The sequence below is a fragment of the Anabrus simplex genome, chromosome 4, assembly GCF_040414725.1.
Source record: "Anabrus simplex isolate iqAnaSimp1 chromosome 4, ASM4041472v1, whole genome shotgun sequence".
NCBI lineage: Eukaryota > Metazoa > Arthropoda > Insecta > Orthoptera > Tettigoniidae > Anabrus > Anabrus simplex.
This window is the reverse complement of record NC_090268.1, coordinates 429,978,865-430,000,428: the sequence shown is the minus strand read 5'-3', so window position 1 is coordinate 430,000,428 and position 21,564 is coordinate 429,978,865. Positions and strand designations below refer to the sequence as shown.

Genomic DNA, 21,564 nt, shown 5'->3' with positions numbered 1-21,564 from the left:
TGGATGGATGGATGGATGGATGGATGGATGGATGGATGGATGGATGGATGGATGGATGGATGGATGGATGGATGGATGGATGGATGGATGGATGGATGGATGGATGGATGGATGGATGGATGGATGGATGGATGGATGGATGGATGGATGGATGGATGGATGGATGGATGGATGGATGGATGGATGGATGGATGGATGGATGGATGGATGGATGGATGGATGGATGGATGGATGGATGGATGGATGGATGGATGGATGGATGGATGGATGGATGGATGGATGGATGGATGGATGGATGGATGGATGGATGGATGGATGGATGGATGGATGGATGGATGGATGGATGGATGGATGGATGGATGGATGGATGGATGGATGGATGGATGGATGGATGGATGGATGGATGGATGGATGGATGGATGGATGGATGGATGGATGGATGGATGGATGGATGGAAATTACACTACAGCACAGAGGTGGACACCCTAACAAAATTTACCAACAAATATTGGTAACTTTCGAAAAACGCTTCTGAAGTTATAATTATCTTAGTGTCACGGAGAGATTTTGCGTGTTCCCAACAGAAATGTTGCTATCCAGAAGTCTGTGGAGATCAAAGAATGTTGCCAATACATGTTAAGCTGCGTTTACGCAGAATGTTACGAGCACACCTTTCAGGAAATGATGCTCTCGTTCTAGCCGATAATCACTGGCGGATAATAATGGTGATGAACATGAGGTGAGGGTTGGGCGGGAAATGTTGTGAACATGGAAAATACACACAAGTGTAGAAATCAAGCTGATGTTCTGTTGGCAACATTAGTTCCCAACACATGTTGCAAAGACGTGTTGGTAACAAATATATATAATAATAATAATAATAATAATAATAATGTAGCTTTACGTCCCACTAACTAGTTTTACGGTTTTCGAGGACACCCAGGTGGCGGAATTCAGTCCCGCAGGAGTACCTTCAAATACCATCGAACTGAGCCGGATTAGTTGGTGTCAAAGGCCAGCGTCTCAACCGTCTGAGCCACTCAGTCCGGTAACGTACGATGTAGGCGCAGGTTCAGCATGTTGCTAACAACACAGAACACTGTGATTATTTTACACGTCACGTTCATACTTGTGCACATTTAACGTACTTGCATAACTACTCTGGTATTTCAACATTGTCTTCAGTGCTATTGTCAGTACTCGCACACGCACTTCTTACATATGATTGAATTTTTTCTTCATTATAGTGACTGAAATTGCATGTGACTACAATAATGAATGAGATGATGTTGTTTGAATCATCAGTCCATAAAGTTTTTTGCTGCAGCCCTCCATTCCACCCTGTCCTGTGCTAAACTTTTCATTTCTACGTAACTACTATATCCGACATCTGCTCTAAACTGCTTGACACAATTATCCATACCTTGGTCTACCCCTACCGTTCTTACCACCTACACTTCCCACAAAAACCAACTGAATCAGTCCTGCGTGTTTTAAAGTGTGTCCAATCATTCTATCTCTGCTTCTCGTCAAATTTAGCCAAATCGATCCCCTCTCACCGATACGATTCGGCATTTCTTAATTCGTTATTCGATCTATCCATCTCAGCATCGGCATTCTTCTGTAACACCACATTTCAAAAGCTTCTATTCTCTTTTTATGAGCTAGTTTTCGTCCATGTTTCACTTCCATACATTGCCACGCTCTTCCTAATTTCTATATCAATGTTCAGGGTGAGTAGATTTATTTTCTGAAGAAAGGCCTCCGTTGTTTGTGCTGGTCTAAATTTTTTCCTCCGTACTTCTGCCATCGTTATTGATTGTATTACTCAAGTAACCATGCTTATCTACTTCCTTTAAGACTTCATTTCTTAGTCTAATATTCCCTGCATTACCTAGCTTCTTTCGACTGCAATCCATTACTTTTTCTGTACTAATTTATTTTCATCTTGTACTCCATCCAGAGGACTGTGTCCATACCGTTCAACGATTTCTCTAGATATTCCGTTCTCTCAGATAAAATATGATAGTCCCACGTCAGGAAGTCTGGAGATGTTTGAGGACCAGGGCAGTACTGGAAAAGTTTGTGAGAACTATCCAGGATATGTACGACGGAGCTACAACGAAAGTAAGAAGCAGTGTAGGGTTGACTGGATGGATGCCAGTTGGAGTTGGGTTGCACCGGGGGTCCTCACTGAGTCCATACATATTCAACCTTGTGATGGATGTCTTATCTGATGGTGTACGAACTAAAGCACCGTGGTGCTTGACGTTTTCTGATGATATTGTTTTGTGTAGCATCAGTAGGATAGAATTGGGAAAGAGGCTGGAAAGCTTGAGAAAATCCTTGGAAGACAGAGGCCTAAAAATTAATAGAAAGAAAACCGAATACCTGTGCCTCGGATGTGAGGGGAATGAAATGTTAGAGATGGATGCTACATGCTTGAAAACAGTGGATGGTTTTAAATAATTATGACATTTTGTGTCTATGAATGGCAATTTAAACACGGAAATTAACCACAGAGTGCAGTGAGGCCAGACATTTTGTATGGTGCAGAGATTTTGGCAACAACAAAGGCACAATGTAATAAATTAGATGTTGCAGAGATGAAGATGCTAAGATGGATGAGTGGTTCACTAGAATGGACCACATAAAAATGAGAAAATTCGAGGAACAGTTCCCCTACACCATCTAGACATCCCCTCACCGCCGCACCCGGCCTGATCATCGTCCTTTTCAATCACCCCACAACGTCCGTCCACCTTCTCCCCCAATTAATATCTCCTTCCCACCGACGCCAACATTCGAACATCTCCGACACCTCACAACTATACTGTATCACATCGCCTCCACACTTCACCACCTCACCCTTCCCCGCAACTTCTATTTAAGCACTCCCGTGTAAACGTCCATTTCTACCCATCTCCGTAGCCAAGAGACCCCATCTTCTCTTCTTAATAAATATTCACATCGCTTTACCCATCCTCTTCATTCAGCCACACCGCACTGCCCTCTTCACATCTCCTGGCCCGAGAGCCTCACTCTCTAGGGGTCCCGCCCTTCGGGTGGGGAATGAAAAGAAGTTAACAAACGAACATCGATCCTGCTACTTCCACTGGAAGCAGAACACCCTCAGTGGGCAGGCGAGGAGCCGAATGAGGAGCGTGCAGGTGACTACTAGCGCTAAAGGTGGCGAAACAATGAGCTAGCGTGCAGGCCATGCTGATTTAACTTACGCACGACTGTGGTGTTAATTCACAGAAAGATTTGTTATTTGTCTGTATGATATATTGTGACGCGTAATTTACATAGAGAGGGAATGTGGAAAGTCCTCAACGTGAACTGACATAATTCAGAACGTTATAGCGATCGATCCTAGTAGAGCCTCCGTGGCTCAGGAGGCAATGCACCGGCCTCTCACCGCTGGGTTCCGTAGTTCAAATCCCTGTCTCTCCATTTGAGGTTGTTTTCTTTTTCAGTTGACTTTACGTCGCACCGACATAGATAGGATTTATGGCGACGATGAGACAGAAAAGGGCTACGCGTGGAAAGGAAGCGACCGTGGCCTTAAATAAGGTACAGCCCCAGCACTTGCCTGATGTGAGAATGGGAAACCACGGACAACCATCTTCAGCATCGGCTCGGCTCGACTCGGCTCCGTCCGGACAAGCGTTTTATTTCGGGGCGACTCGGCAAAGCTTGGTTCAACTTGGCTCGGATGTTGGAGCGCTGCTGAGCAAGCAGGGAAAGGCAATCGAGGAATGGGGGTCTGCACTCTGGTCAACCTAGCGAAGTCGTCTTTTGTACCTTGCACCGCGAAATGCACCAGTGCATGCACCCTGACAGGCCCTGCTTTACATCATATGTGGGCAACTGAAAGAACGCCGCTCTTTCAGTTGAAAGCCGAGAGCAGTCATTTTATATAGATCATGCTGTAAAGATTAATGACGAGATGCGGGATCAAAAAGCTTGCAAAGCCCCAGCACTGTACATAGCTGTGTATATTTATTATATTTATGAAATACAATCGTGCAGTTCGGAGACTTTCATTGTTTATGCTGTATTCCTAAACAATCATTTATATTCGTCTACAGATTTTTCCATGAGTACAGGTAGTAGGAAAAGAGTATTTAGTTATCACATGTCAAAATAATTAATGTTGTTCCCTACGAATAACCTAATTAATTTTATATAGTTATATATATTTAATTAGCGCACAGCGTTTGTATACAGAAAATGTCATTTTGTTTAATAACTTTAATATAATGCAATGAATAGAACGAGACATTAAGCACAATAACATTGGTAAAATTTTAATTCTCTAGATATCATTGCTTCACAAGTTGTAATGGAGAGCCGTGCAAGCAGCTGGTAGGCTGTACCTTCCACCAGAGCGCATACTCTGCTCCTTTACCTGCCTGATAACAACTACTACTACTACTACTTCTACTACTACTACTGTCCGCACACTTTATCTTGGTGCATTTACACCCTAGTGCTGAAACGGTCGACCTCGCGATCTTCGAGATCCGTACTCGCAACCTTTGAAACACAAACTATGAATCGCTTAAGCATCGCCGTGTGACATCTGGCGTACATGTTCCGTACTGTTGTTGTTGACATAACAAAGCCATGCGACATCTGGCGAACACGTTAAGTACTGTTGTTGTGTATATAAAAAAGCCCTCCCCCCCATATATTATGGGTTAGTAGGGAACATGAGTTCGAAACATCCGTCGACATCCAAGGAAGCACCTGGAACTCCTCCAAGGAAAAGACTAAAGCCGGTTATACACAGCGAGGCACGAAAAATAATAGCAAACGTTGCAAAATGCTGTGCCGCGTATACGGGAAAATCTGCTTCAACTATTAATAGGATTAAGGCATATTCTGCCTCTCACCCCGGCGAATCTCCACGCTCCCCTGGTAAAAAGAGGTAGGTCCCTCTGACCAGTCTATCTAAGCAGTTCTAACCAATATCATGATGGATACTATTAGGTTGTCATGTGCAAGTGTTATGTGCTGTTCTCCTCTTGCTCGTAGGGTGAGAACGCAAGGGAAGATAGAACTGAATGATAGCGACAAACGAGTGATAAGGGACACCATCGAAAACTTCTTTACCGTCCAAAACGTGGTGCCTACCGTGAAGAAACTGATCCCTGTGCTGCAGAAAGAAATTCAGTGGTCGTGGAGCCAAACGTCCCTCCGAAAAGTTTTGAAAGGTATGGGTTTTGTGTGGAAGAAAGTCCAAAACAAACGTGTTTTATTGCTGGAGAGGGCAGACATCGTTGATTGGCGGGCACGCTTCCTCGTCCAAATTAAACATGTTAGGGAGGAAGGCAAGGAAGTATTTTACTTGGACGAGTCCTGGATAGATAATAATACAACAACTGGAAAATGTTAGCAGAGAGGAAACGATGTTGTGGGTGTTACAGCCTGGGGAAGCTCTACGAAAAGGCTAATAATTGCAAGTGTTGGATCTGAGAAAGGGTTCATTAGAGAAGCACAATTAATATTTGACGCCAGAAGTACGGATGAAATGAAACGATACTGAAGATTGTTGCTGGAATAAAATATGATAAGGAAAACCTGTCTCCCCTTCAGCAAAAATCTCAAATGGACGGACAGGGATTTGAACCACGGAACCCAGCGGTGAGAGGCCGGCGGATTGCCTCCTGAGCCATGGAGGTTCTACCAGGATCGCTTTTACGTTCTGAATTACGTTAGTTCACGACACAACAGTGTCGTTAAGGACTTTCCATATTGCCTCTCTATGTAAAATACGCGTCACAATATATCATACAGACAAATAATAAATCTTTCTGTGAATTAACACCACAGTCTTGCGTTAGTTAAATCAGCATGGCCTGCACGCTAGCTCATTGTTTCGCCACCTTTAGCGCTAGTAGTCACCTGCACGCTCCTCATTAGGCTCCTCGCCTGCCCACTGAGAGTGTTCTGCTTCCAGTGGAAGTAGCAGGATCGATGTTCGTTTGTTAACTTGTTTTCATTCCCCACCCCCTAGAGAGTGAGGCTCTCTCTCGGGCCGGGAGATGTGAAGAGAGCAGTGCGGTGTGGCTGAATGAAGAGGATGGGTAAAGCGATGTGAATATTTATTAAGAAGAGAAGATGGGTAGAAATGGACGTTTACACGGGAGTGCTTAAATAGAAGTTGCGGGGAAGGGTGACGTGGTGAAGTGTGGAGGCGATGTGATACAGTATAATTGTGAGGTGTCGGAGATGTTCGAATGTTGGCGTCGGTGGGAAGGAGATATTAATTGGGGGAGAAGGTGGACGGACGTTGTGGGGTGATTGAAAAGTACGATGATCAGGCCGGGTGCGGCGACGTGGGGCGGTGAAGGGATGACGAGATGGTGTAGGGGAACGAGAGGGTTCGACGTTATGGAGACGACCGTAGATGGGGGCACCAGTGGCGATGAGATGGTCGACGGCTGCTGCAGTGGGTAGCTCTAGGCGTAATAAGTATGTTGGGCCGGTGGATTTGAAGATGCGAAGCGCCCTGCGGACTGGTATGGCGTGAAGGCGTAGCGTACGTTAGACTTCTGTTACGGACGTTAGTGAGTCGACGCCGCGAACGACGCAACTGAAGACTGTGTTGGTATCTGATGTTGATGGCAGTGATGCTGGTTGACGGGTGGCCAGGAGCAGGATCTGAGCACGATGCACTACTTGAGTGTCGTGACATATCCCAAATGCAAGGCCTTTCTTTTTGAGAAATGCAAAACAGGTAACGACATAGTTACATTCTATAGTTACGTCTCATAAGTATGCAGCAAACATACATTGCCACTTATTTGCAAAAGTTTTCTCTGCTCTAAAAACACGGTATGTAAATCGCGCCATAGATCAGTGACACAGTCAGTAATTCTCCTGTATTCAAGTAGAGCTCTACATGGCGCACAAAATCTTTGTTTCTTAACTTAAAGGAGTGTTAGTGACGACTCGTGCTGAACTATGTTAGTGGCGCCCCGTCCATTGCAGTAAATGCAACAAATAAATCTACATTCATATTGCATACGGGAAGTGCACACTGAAGTCGTGAGTATCCAGAGTCCAAATCCGCGGAAACGCCTTACGTGTCCCTCAATGTATCCATGTCCTGCACAACTATTGTAACGGCAGCAGTGTTTCAGAAATAGAAAAACAAAGATTATGTGGGTTCGTTCGTAATCTGCTTACCCTCGGACTGAGGGAGGGATCCCACCTCTACCGCCTCAAGGGCAGTGTCCTGGAGCTTCAGACTCTGGGTCGAGGGATACAACTGGGGAGGATGACCAGTACCTCGCCCATGCGGCCTCACCTGCTATGTTGAACATGGGCCTTGCAGGGGGATGGGAAGATAGGAAGGGATAGACAAGGAAGAGGGAAGGAAGCGGCCGTGGCCTTAAGTTAGGTACCATCGCGGCATTTGCCTGGAGGAGAAGTGGGAAACCACGGAAAACCACTTCCAGGATGGCTGATTCCACCTCTACTCAGTTGACCTCCCGAGCCTGAGTGGACCCCGTTCCAGCCCTCGTACCACTTTTCAAATTTCGTGGCAGAGCCGGGAATCGAACCCGGACCTCCGGGGTGGCAGATAATCACGCTAACCACTACACCAAAGTGGCGGACAATATTATGTTATTCAGTAGAACGTGGTACACTTGAAATGTGGGTAACCGAGCTCGATAGCTGCAGTCGCTTAATTGCGGCCAGTATCCAGTAATCGGGAGATACTGGGTTCGAGCCCCACTGTCGGCAGCCCTGAAGATGGTTTTCCGTGGTTTCCCATTTTCACACCAGGCAAATGCCGGGGCTGTACCTTAAGGCCACGGCCGCTTCCTTCCAATTCCTAGGCCTTTCCTGTCCCATCGTCGCCGTAAGACATATGTGTCGGTGCGACGTAAAGCAAATAGCCAAAAAAAAAAAAAAAATGTGGGTAATGATGCTGCTTGAAATACCTGCTGCAAAATAGATAAGGACGATCCCAACGTGTTTCACGGGCAGTTTCTTTTCAATCACATTCAATAGTCGAATTTTCAAATGTACTGGTCCATTTTTTTCTGTCTTGTAACAAAGTGATACTTGACGTTGATGCACCTTCGTTTACTTCAAAGTAGTTAATTGTTGCCAATAGTTTTCACTGCTTCAAATTTTTATAGTAACGCCAAATACGCTCTTTTCCTTTCATTTATTTCATTCATTCATCATTCACTTTTCTCGTTTGATGGCCGTACGGTTCCACCATGGGTTTGTGTTACATGTGAGTGAAGCCATTGTATGTGATATACCATGAGTCTGTATTGCCTGTGATTACTGTTGAGGGCCAGTGATTTGGATGTTGGACCACCTTTGGACAACAAGCACCATCACTAAAAATTAGGAACTGGGGAATTGGGTTCACTGACTCTTTTGGATTCATGGTGATTTTTTCATCATCATTCGTTTTACATTCTACCGTAGTCATTGGATACATTTTGAAGTTTTAACTTTCGTTTGATTTCGTTGTAACTCATACCATTAGGGGCCGATGACCAAGATGTTAGGCCCCTTTAAACAACAAACTTCATCATCATCATCATTATCAACACCATTCAGTTGGTGTGGAGTCCGGTAAAGGCATATTGCGCGTAATAATAAACCTGGCACAAGTCAGAACGTTAATGAAGCTCAGGTGAGTGTAGCAGCTGAAATGTGATGTGCCTTCATTAATCACGTGGTGAAGGAAGAGCTGAGATTCCGGAAATCCCACGGTCTGTGCGATATGACTCTCGATCTTCTCGACATTAATCCAAATGGTACGAGCAGCAGTAAGAAAGAGAAGAGAGGGGAATGAGATTTGGAAAGAGTTCGTCCTTGATCAGATTCTAATTAGGTAGTGCTTAAGTTTCTTAAATGTTCTCTCCTCAAAAGTATATTTTCTTTCTAGAATTTAATTTTATTGAAATTATAAGAGCGTGATATTTTCTTTTGTGTGCTGTTGTGAACGTATTTGCGTTTTAGTTATAACTTCAAATTCATAAACCTTCGGTACCGAGCTCGATAGCTGCAGTCGCTTAAGTACGGCCAGTATCCAGCATACGGGAAGATAGTGGCTTCGAACCCTACTGTCGGCAGCCCTGAAGATGGTTTTCTGTGTTTCCCATTTTCACACCAGGCAAATTCTGGGACTATACCTTGATTAAAGGCCACGGTTGCTTCTTCCCCACTCCTAGCCCTTTCCTGTTCCATCGTCGCCATAACACCTATCCGTGTCGGTGCGACGTAAAACAACCTCCAAGGAAAGAAAAACCTTCGGTAATTTATTTATTTTCGGAGATCTTAAATATCCAGACGTGATTTGTCATTCGCTTGCTGTTTATTCCCCGCGGATAGTGAATATAATTTGTCTCGTAATCCACATAACCATGGCATTTCATCTACATGTTGAGATCAGTGGCATCGGAAAACAGTTTGATGTTATGGTGAGGTTATGACATTTGCTATAAAACCAGACGTGGCTCTTGACATGTGCCTTGGAAGTAGCGCAGTGAACCGCAACACGACAATGAATAAGAATATTATATTTTTAATTCATTCCCTCCGCCCCCCCACCATATTTGCCCTCCTTAATTAAAATCTGAACAATATTGCACACTTTATTACATTAACGCTTAATGTATCCCACTGGAGGTAATATCTGCCTTACTCTAAAGATCTGGAATGTAGATTAGGATATTGTTATCTGTAGTAAATTATCTGAAGTTTACGTACCGTCTTCGCCACTCGAGACGATATTTAAAATATATTATCGTTGATCACTAAAAATAACATCTTATAAGGATAAAAAATTACCGGTATAATGGGCAGACCATTAAATACTCATTAAGAACCTTAACTTAGTTTTTAAGGAATAATATACGAGAAAAGCATACGACTAATTGACACACAGTCGTTACTGAATGTTCTGGAAGAGTGTGGGGTGGATGCTACAACCACGAACTTGATTAAGCACATTCTCACCAAATGAGACAAAAAAGCTTTCCATTCTGTCAAACGCACAACAAATTCAATATAAATTATAACTAAAGCCCGGATTTTGGTTAGTGGAAAGTGTCGGCCACCCGCTCATCCATAACGTAGCATGAGTAACATAAATTATAGGGGTTTTATGGGCCGTACCCCTAATACTTGTGCAAACCCCAGAGCATAATCGTTGTGAAGGTAGGCCATACTTGCTGCTCGCTTCAGTAACTTTGCATTCTAATATATTAATGCATTAAAAGTCCGGACTCTAATTATAACACTATAAACACACTATTATACAATGAATGACATGTTTCTTTCTACAAGAACAGCCTCCGATTCTATCAAATCACTGAAAACAAGCGTATACAGTATTGTTTACCTTGTTTAAACTTGTCAATGATAGAGTTAGGTGATAATATGAACAAGTATTTACAAATAATTAATTTACAAGTATTAACATAATATCAATAGTGCTTGGTAACAGCGGACGTAGCATCGGAAGTCTAGAAAAGCACAGAAGCTCTCAAAGAAAATCTGGAATTTTCTAAAACCAAAGCTAAGTGGAGATGGTTCCACAAGTCTGAGAAAGATCTGAGAGAGGTGGGCATTACGGAGGATGGAAATCAATGACAGAGTTAGTTTCATAAGCATGACGAAAAGCTATCAGGGTTTTAAGGTGACGGAGAGGCCTTTTACCAGAGGAGCGGAATGGCAGGATGACAAAGCCGGCAGATGAAGAAGAAACACACTGAAATTAAGATTAGTTTATAACACGCAGCCTATAGAGGTTCAATTCGGAAAACAAAAAATATTAATAAAGATAGCAATAATAATAATAATAATAATAATAATAATAATAATAATAATAATAATAATAATGGAATACTAAGGGTAAAGCACCTGTTATGGAAGTGTCACATGTCATTGACCTGACCAGATCAGGGTGGGGGGGGGGGTGTGCCGTATTGGAGGGACAGAGGACTGACAGCCGTTTGGATTCAAATCAAGGGAAGATCAACGATTTTTCGAACGCCTCGCAGTGTTTTCTGGAATGCTGACAAAGCAGAGGTTCATTAAGATATTCTAAACTACAGGTTCATAGATGTTTGGACATAAAAATCTTAAATATTTCCAAATATTGAACGTGACTTGATAGAATCTTATGTTCATTTAAGAACAAAACATGTCATTCTTTGTTTAATAGTGTATATTGTTATTCTTTCTTTAATATATTTTTACAGGTATGCCATAGTGTAATATTTATATTGAAATTATGTGTATGCACTTTGTTTAATAATAAAATTAAATAAGACTGGGGAACAATTTTAAAATTAAGGTGCCTAGAAAGAAACCGTAATTTAATTTCATCGATTGTAAATGTTAAATACATTTAAGCTCTGTAAGTCTTTAGATTTTTTCAATCGTGAAATCTATTCAGCGTTTTGCCTCAGTGTAGCAGTGGGCTCATTAGTAGGAACGCCACAGCTTTCCAAGACGCTGGCGCAAGTGCGCCGTTGAGACACCACTGCAAGCCTCTTATGTAGGACAATGCAGTGACGGTGCTCTAGGGGAAGCACGTGCCTCCACTTGTATAAATGCCTGCCTTTGGCTTGTATCGGTGAGCCCACTGCTACATCGGGGCGAGACGCTGGTAAATTTCACGATTGAAAAAGCCTAAAGACTTAAAGAGCTTAAATAATTTTAAAATTATTTTCTGTTGACTTCAAGTTTTATACTGAATTTTACTTAAACAGACATCCTGATTTTGAATCTGCAACCAGTTTTCTTGTATCACGGGTGGAATTTTTTGTACTCTCCTTGGGGGAGCCACGCTGGTTTTGGAATGGCGTTTGTTTTTTTTCTATCATATCAAGGTTTTTTCTTATATCAAGCTTTTACTCTCACATCTCCAAGCGATTTTTAATCAATTTTACTTAATACGATTCCACGAAGATTTTGAAGGTCATAGAATCATGCCATCTGGGCAGATGTGATTAACATACGCTGGCTGACTACATCTGGAGTATTCGGAGGATTGTCCACAGATTTCTTACTCCAGGAAAGGCTATAAGCGCTAATTTTTGCCAGAAGTGCAATGAAGTGGATAATATATATATATATATATATATATATATATATATATATATATATATATATAATAAGTCGTACTGTATATCCTTTGTGTGAACAAAATTGCAGTTTGAGTTGAACTATATTTCTTTACTTCCCATTCTGTGTATCCAATTTGAATGATTTTGTAGGGTACACGGTATCATAAAAACCTGACGTGATAGAAAAAATACTGAGGTCATATTTGGATTCGCCACCCAAAAATTAGTAAGAAATAAGTCGCAGATCAAAGTCAACAAAACTCTGTTCCCCAGTGTAATTAAATACGTCTTTACAAGCATTGCATTTTCTTTTGTTGCAGTCCCATATACTGCCAAGGCAGACTGCTTCATACAGTTCAACTAGCTGAAGTGTTTAAAGACTCTAAGACGTTTGTTGACAAGAAACTGAAATATTCCCAGAATGAAACGCTCGATAGATTTGAAAAGTTTATGGAAACTCACTCAGATAAACCAACTTATAAACAAGTGGAGAAATTTGTGAAAGAACATTTTGAAAATGGAAACGAATTGGAAGTGACAGATCCTGTGGACTGGAGCAACTCCCCTCTCGTTCTTAGCCGCATTTCAGACCCTGAACTGAGGCGGTGGGCCGAAGAGTTGAATGGACTCTGGAGAAACTTCACGCGTAAGATATCTAGAGAAGTTGAAAGAAACGGGGAGAAATATTCCCTTATCTACGTTCCTAACAGATTTGTGGTTCCCGGAGGTCGTTTCAGAGAGTTCTATTACTGGGACACTTACTGGATAATTCGCGGCCTCCTGGTTTCTGGAATGAAGGAGACTGTACGAGGGATGCTGGAAAACTTCATCCACATGGTGAGAACGTACGGCCACGTCCCGAACGGCGGGCGTATTTACTACATCCGAAGGTCTCAGCCGCCACTGCTCATCGCCATGGTGGACACTTACTACCAAGAAACTGCGGACCTGGAATTCGTGCGCACGAATATAGATGTTCTGGAGAATGAATTTAAATTTTGGATGGAACAAAGAACTGTTCCAGTGGAGAAGGACGGAAGGTACTACACTCTCGCCAGGTACTATGCTGTCTCGAAGGGTCCTCGTCCAGAATCTTACAAGTAAGTACACAGTCCTTGACCTTTACAATCTCGCTCCTAGTTTAAGCTGCCTCGGTGTGTTAGTGATATTGTATCTTCATAATCGCTTCATATATCTGTTTTCCAATTGAATTCTTTATGCAGCGAGAAACTGCAAAAAGACCTCGACAGTATTGTGAGATGCATAGCGGCAATGGTATAATGAAAAACTGGGTTTTGGTTGCGAGTTTCACTATCAGGAGAGGTCGTCTCAGTTTTAATTACTGCGTTAATGGGGGTGAATCACTGTAAGTATCTAGGTGTTAATATAAGGAAAGATCTTCATTGGCGTAATCACATAAACGGGATTTTAAATAAAGGGTACAGATCTCTCCACATAGTTATGAGGGTATTTAGGGGCTGCAGTAATGACGTAAAGGACAGGACGTATAAATCTCTGGTATGAACCCAACTGAAGTATGGTTCCAGTGCATAGGACCCTTACCAGGATTACTATATTCGAGAACAGGAAAAAGTCCATAGAAATGCAGCTCGATTTGCTGTGGGTGATTTCCGACCAATGGATAGCGTTACGAAAATGCTGCAAAGTTTAGGCTGGGAAGACTTGGAGAGGAAAAGGATACGAGCTGCTCGACTAAGTGGTATGTTCCCAGCTGGCACTGGAGAGTTGGCGTTGAATGACTTTAGTAGAAGAAAAAGTTTGATTGGCGTTTTTAAAAGTAGGAAAGATCACAATAAAAGGATAAAACTGGAATTCAAGAGGAAAAATTGGGGCAAATATTTGTTTGTAGGAAGAGTAGTTAGGGATTGAAATCATTTACCAAGGGAGATGTTTTCAAGAAATTTCCAAAACCTTTGCGATTATTCAATAAAAGGCTAGAAAAACAACAGATAGGGAATCTGCCACCTGGGTGACTGCCCTAAATGCAGATCTTGATTGATTGATTGATTGATTGATTGATTGATTGATTGATTGATTGATTGATTGATTGATTGAGCGATAGTATAACACAGCCTATACAATTCGGAAAAGGATCCTATCCGAGAGACCGTAAAGCTGGTATTTCGGAAGGGTATTTTACATGAAATTTTTCACATTTTATTCCACATTTTGAAAATGTTTACGCCACTATTAACCACAATCGTTATCTATTAGCTATTGTGTTGGGACCTGATTTAATGTCGCATGCGCTTCTTTCCAATTGTAAGGTAAACACTAATCTTTGTAAAAATGCGTTCATGCGTACATGTTGCGAAATAACTCTCATACATAAGTATAAATAGTATGATTGTCATAGAGGTTCTGCGAACTCGGCTGTTAACCTTAGAATGCAAGCATACAACCGCTCCTGTATGTGTTGAGGGCAACCACACCTTCCAGGGGATGCTTTGTATTGTCAAGCATACCGTTACACCCCTGTTCCCTCCAAGTTCAATTTCGTTATTGAGACGAATCAGAACGTATCTTCCTTCTCTCTCTAACGAAAACTGAGGACTCCTCTCTCATATGTATTGAGAGTGAACTCTTCAAAATCCGTAGACTACAATATTGACGCCTTTGCCTAACAAAGTGCTAAGAAAATGTTTTAGCACGGACCTCTTATTGATAAGTGGAACAAAGCATAGCTTTATTGACATTTGAAATTTCATATGCAGGGTGGTCGAAAACAGCGTAAACCGGGATATATGAGCATTCGAGGATAGGTCAGCATGATCAACGGTTATGCTATGAGTACTGCATAAATGTTAGGGGTACAGCCCATCAGAATCCCTTGAATTTGTTGCTCGCTACATAACGGAAGAACGGTCTAGACGACGCTTCCTAATAACCAAATTAGTTTGCATTCTGACCTATTACTGCCTACAAATTCAAGATCTATGGATTATCAGTGTTACGGGGCTACCCGTGGACCAGCAGAGGTGAAAGAAAGTGCCGGCATGAATGGATCTAACTACAAAGTCAAAGTTAATTTACAATTTTAACAAAGGTTATATTTTCGAAAAACGACGAAACTTTAAAAACTTTTTACTTAGTGAGATAACAATGACATAACAATTTAGAAACAAGACTTAGAAAGATCCAAGATTCCATAACTTTAACATTCTTGGGCTACAAGCCCCTAGTATCACAATTTTGAGTTTCCAGCTCAAATTTTACAGACGAGCCCAAATTTGTTCAAAGGACAGAAAGTCCCTAATACCTGGAGCACTTGCTCCCAACTTCAAATATCAAGCCTCCCGGAGGCACTTTTACAACACTTGAAAAGAGCTGACACGCTCTCAGTTTTTCAAGCCTATTCAAGGCAATATCAGAAAACTTACAATTACTTGCCACCAAGGCACAGCTTACAAAAAATGAAACAGGGGCATCATGCACCCAACCTACTGGGCCTTCATGGAGCACGAATAATGGTTAAATAAATGGTCCTACACATAAATAGAATGGAGGCGAGTACATGCACTCCTAGAACAGATTTCTTAAAAACCTAAGGGGCACTAGGCCGATGACTCAGGGGCAGTTACCAAACTACTGAGGTGACTCGTATAAGAAAAAAGTTTCGACTTTACGGAAGGAAGAAAACCAGTTAAAAAACGCAGTCACCTCAAACCAACATGAAAGAGAGCTCGAGACGGTGCATCACTCTCTATCCTCGATTTACAGTTAAAGATTTATGAAATTTTTACATGAGCCGAAAGGAGATTTACATTTTAAAGAAGTTGGTTACATAGTTAAAGTTTCGAACCTTTCCCTCGAGTTAAACTGCGGAGCTAGCAAAAAGTGAAGATGTTAAGTGGCCATACCTTGTCGGAGTACTGCTGTATGATGAAAGAGACTCCTCCCGCCTCCTGCTTGTCACACACACTTAGATGTTGATCAAATGGCCAAGAGACGTGAAAATCCGCAGTTTATAAACCCTCGGGGAAAGTTCGAGACCTTTCATGAATAATCAAGACACACCCACAGAATTTTATTGGTTACATTCAAAAGTTACACTCAAAGTCGAAGAAGAAATATGGGATTGGTTGGTAATTAATTACAAAAATTAGGGATTGGCTGGATTCAAAATTGGTGGAAAGAAAAGATAAATATTGCCAACCCAAAAATAAATGAGCATCATTTAGTAAAAAAAAACCTTATGAATACAAAATTTCCTCAAAAAAGGTTCCTTCACTTCGCACCAGGGTGCATGATCATAGTTTTTAGCGGTGACATCTATGAGAGAATGTCCAAACTTCTTGATGAATGGAAAACGAAAGCAAGTAGAAATTCACACAGTTCTGGAAACTTCACCATAACAAAATTATGTCCAATTACTGTAGTGGCATCTTCTGAGTAAAGTTTTAAGTAGGTACAGCTTTCAAGTTCACTGTTTCTCCTGTAGAGGAGTTCTTTTAGGCGCAAGATTTAAATGTGCGGCGTAGAGGTGTACCTCCCGGTAAAATCAGTAAAGTCACACGTAATAAATACAAATATTCTAATTCAATCTAGACTGATTGAGTGGGAGGTTTGTTTGTTTGCATCATTAATTGTGTATTCGTTTGTGTGTATTTATTTACGCATTTGTGTATTTTATTTATTAATTTCTTTTATTAGTTTTATTTATTTATTTTTCTACTTATTTTATTTGTTTATTTTTCTGTTTGTTTATTTTTCTGTTTATTTATTTATTTATTTATTTATTTATAGAGAGGACTACAACAAGGCACACGAGAGTTTCGACAACGAAGAGAGGAGGCAAGAGTTCTATGTTGACATAAAATCAGCAGCAGAGTCCGGGTGGGACTTTTCCAGCCGGTGGTACATCGTGAATGCAACGAACAATGGTGAGTGTACGGGATTAACATTTTAACATTGCAATTAACTGCGACTTCTGTGGATCGGTGGCAGAGTGTCGGCCTTGGGATCCTAAGATAGCGGGTTCAAACCCGGCAGAAGTAGTCGGATTTTTCAAGGGCGGAAGAAAAGTCCATTCCATGTCGTGCGACATCGGCATGTAAACGATCTGTGGTGACACATTTGGTGTTTACCCGAGAAAATTAATTAAAAATCAACCATAAATGCCCAAAAGATCCTGTTTACTCTGCCATTTAATAGACCTAAAGTAAAACGGAACGTCGAAATTGATGAGCCAGAAAGCCGGATGGCGTCAAGTTAAAATGTCCATACACTGTAACCGAGGCATGATTATTATTATTATTATTATTATTATTATTATTATTATTATTATTATTATTATTATTATTATTATTACACAGTTCAAAAATTAGGGGAACATGATTTTGAACATATGCCATGCTCCACAAAACAACACCTCACACCCAGGTATATTACCAACTAAAATTTTATTCTTTACCGTTGAAGTATAGAAAAGAACATAGATATATTCGCGTTCATTTTCAGAATATAAATAGGGGCCAAAAGAAAGTGTTAATAGTCCTCCTGGGCAGAATTTTATCACAGTTAGAGAGCTCCAGTATGGTGTCTGTCCTCCACGAGCATTTATCACAGCTTGGCACCTTTGTAGCATGCTCCGTAAAAATCATCGGAGGTCACGTTGCGGTATCAAGTCCCATTCTTCAATGAGAGCCTGTTCGAGGTCGTGGAGTGCCTGTGGTGGGACAGGACGCCAACGAACATTTCTGTCAAGTCTATCCCACACATGCTCGAAGGGATTAACGTCGGAACTCACTGCTGACCATTCCATCTCCTGAATGTCCAGTTCTCGCAAGAGTGCTCTGGTGATGCGTGATACATGGGGCCTAGCATTGTCGTGCATGAGTACGAATTCAGCGCCAACACCGTATGCAGCAACCTACAGATGCTGTAGCAGTATCTGCTCGATGTAGCGGTAAGATTACTACGGATTACTACAAAATCTGTACGGCCATCAACACTGATGCCACCCCACACCATCACAGAACCTTGTCCGAATCGGTCACCTTCCTGGACAACATTGGGCATTTACTTCCCGCCACGGAGTCTCTGTACACGTTGACGTCCATCACGCTGTGTCAGGGGAAATTTGGACCCGTGTGTGGACAACACAGGTCTCCAATGGCGAAGTTGCCAGTTGACGTGGGTACGGGCAAACAGAAGGCGAGCTGCGCGATGTTGCTGCGTTAAGCAGGGCGCCCGAACAGGACGTCTGGGTCGTACGGACACTTCTCTTAACCTGTTCCTTACTGTCTGGTCAGAGGCCGTGACTCCAGTGACCCTCCTGAGGCCTTGTTGCAGTACTCTGGCAGTCGCTGAACGACGCCGCAACGCACCGATGGTCAGATACCGGTAATCATGTGGGGTTGTCATGCGTCCACGACCTTGTCCAACCCTCCTTGTGAACTGGCCTGTCTCATTGCAGAGATTCCACAAGCGCCGAGGGTAAAAAGTGAAAAATTTGAACATATCGCAATACCTCCGTCGGTTAGATGCTAATAGCTATAATTTCGCCAAATTTAATTTTCTAGCTCGTCTGGCAGATTCTGCTGCCATCTTGATTTGGGGGACGGGGGATAAAAAATATTAAATTCCTGAAAATGTTTAAAGTCCACGAAACCTATAGGTTTTCGCTTTGGATAAATTGTACGACTGTTTTCTTATGCTGAGCCCTAAATTTGAGGCCCCCAGCGTACCCCCTTCAGGGAATTTTGAGAATTTCTGAGATTTCTGTAAGTGCCTCATTAATTCACGTCTATTTTCATTTTTAAATATATATACATCGCTCCAGACCGACTTGCTTTTATATATATAGATTATTATTATTATTATTATTATTATTATTTTCTTCAATAGGGTGTTTTAAGGACCACGAAACAATTTCAGTGCTTAATCCTTTGTTGCTCCTTCTTCCTCCTCCAATGCTCCTTCATCTGCTCACTGTGCCTCGTTTTCCTCTCCTCTGCCGGTTTTGTTTCCCTCGCGACGTTGGAATATCTATTTTTAACACTTAAAAAAAATCTCTCTGTTGCTTCCTTATGTCGTTTCTTCCAAATATTTCTTGACTTCATGAGTCCATGTTGTTGCTGTCTTCTTGTCTTTCTCAATCTGTTTACCCTCCAGGGTTGGTTTTTCCCTCGGACGCAGCGAGGGATGCCACCTCTACCACCTCAAGGGCAGTGTCCTGGAGCGTGAGACATTGGGTCGGGTATACAATTGGGGAGGATGACCAGTACCTTGCCCAGGCCTGGGTGGAAGGCATAGACAAAGAAGAGGGCCTTAAATTAGGTACCATCCCGGCATTTGCCCGGAGGAGAAGTGGGAAACCATGGAAAACCACTTCGAGCATGGCTGAGGTGGAAATCGAACCCACCTCTACTTATTTGATCTTCCGAGGCTGAGTGGACCTCGTTCAAGCCCTCGTACCACATTTTAAATTTCGTGGCAGAGCCGGGAATCGAACCCGGGTCTCCGGAGGTGGCAAGTAATCACACTAACCACTACACCACCCGAGACCCTCTGAACCGAAGGCCAGTACGCTGACCATACAGCCAACGAGTCGGATATAAAATAAGTAATTCAATCAAATTTGTGGAAACCGCAGTAAAGGCTTTGTGGAACCCAGTCAGTAATGATGATAGTGAGAAGCTGAGATTCAACGTATTGCAATACAACGTCTGACAAGAGAAGAGTAATATAGAACTCATGGTATCTCTGTATTTAAAGGGTGGTGCGTAAATTATGTACGTAGGCTAAGCTCTACATGTTACAGTGCCAGGACAATTTTTTCCAAACATCCTTGATTTTAATGTAATGTGTTTTCAGCAAAAGCAAAACTCTCATGCTTTTGTAGACATATGTCAGAACAAAATATGTTTTACTGCGAATATGCTGTTATTTACCGTTTGATTTAAAATCGCTGACATGTGGAAGTAAAATTTAGCGAAATTATTGACAAAATAAAATAAAAATGGCGAAAAATATACGGAAATAACTTTTTTTAACTGACGAAATTTGACAAATTTTTCGCCACAAGCAGATGCTTCTACCTATGAGTAGTACCACTTTATGAGAAATAACATGGATATACGTTGCCTGTGATTCGTACCACTACAGGAGGAACACCATGGTTCTTTTTTTTACCAGTGATTGGTACTATTATGAGGGGCCAGTGACCTGGATTTTGGACCCCTTTAGGTAATATCATCACAGTAATTAAGGCATTGTGCATTGGCTCCACCGAGTGATCGTGAAACAAACACATTTTTTCATCAATCGTTTTAGAACCTAATCAGTGGATACATTTTGAAGTTTTAATTTTCATTCCATTGGACCTCGTAACATTAGGGGCCGATTACCTAGCTGTTGGGCCTCCTTTATTATTATTGCTATTTGCTTTACGTCGCACCGACACAGATATGTCTTATGGCGACGATGGGATAGGAAAGGCCTGGGAATTGGAAGGAAGCTGCCGTAGCATTAATTAAGGTACATCCCCGGCATTTGCCTGGTGTGAAAATGGGAAACCACGGAAGCCATCTTCAGGGCTGCCGACATTGTGGCTCGAACCCACTATCTCCCGATTACTGGATACTGACCGCACTTCAACGTCTGCAGCTATCGAGCTCGGTGGGCCCCCTTTAAACAACAATAATCATCATCATCATCATCATCATCATCATCACACTTCGGTTGTCAGGCGGGATATTTTTACACCTTAAGAAACTCCTCGCTCACTAGCTTCTTGCTGAAGTTGTTAATTCTCTTCTTGCAGGTAGTCTGAACAACATCCACACCAGAGACATCATCCCCGTGGATCTGAACTCGTTCCTATACATGAACGCCCAGACACTGTCCAAGCTGTATGGAGAACTCGGCTTCGTCGAGAAGTCAGACCACTACGCCAAGCTGGCCAAGGAGTGGAAGGAGGCAGTCACTGCTGTGTTTTGGAATGAAGAAGAGGGCTCGTGGTTCGACTATGACACAATCAACCACGTTCAAAGGAAGTACTTCTATCCATCCAACCTCGCCCCTCTGTGGACAGGATGTTACGATCACGTACGTGGTGCAAACACATTGTAATTCTGTCTGTTCACTTTAAGTATTTGTGTCATACTTTGTCATTTTCTCATAATAAATGTACAAGGCTTGATAATGGGTTCAGTTCTATTTTGGTGTCTTTCTGTTCTTTCTAGACATAAAGGCGGTTTTAATATTTAACTAATTTGGTGGGGATCATAGACAACACCCATATTTAATAATTGGAAACTGTTTATCAAATATAGTGTCCCCTTCCTCCTGGACTTTTTCCGGTTTATTGGGGTCGACACTTGTTGATGTGGCGCAGTTTTACGGTCACAGGCCCTTCCTCTCACCAACCCTATATTGAGGGATGTCTTCACTACTGCGTGTTTCTCTAGTGGTTGGTACT

General features: G+C 42.1%; 1 protein-coding gene across 1 annotated transcript in view; it reads left to right on the top strand.

The window, feature by feature from the left end:
* Positions 1–21,564, top strand: part of LOC136872806 (trehalase) — a 53,588-nt gene that overhangs the window by 20,575 nt on the left and 11,449 nt on the right. The window contains exons 2-4 of the mRNA XM_067146645.2: positions 12,440–13,219; positions 16,887–17,023; positions 20,908–21,191. Coding sequence (XP_067002746.2) covers positions 12,440–13,219; positions 16,887–17,023; positions 20,908–21,191 — 1,201 coding nt within the window. The remainder of the gene's footprint in view (positions 1–12,439; positions 13,220–16,886; positions 17,024–20,907; positions 21,192–21,564) is intronic.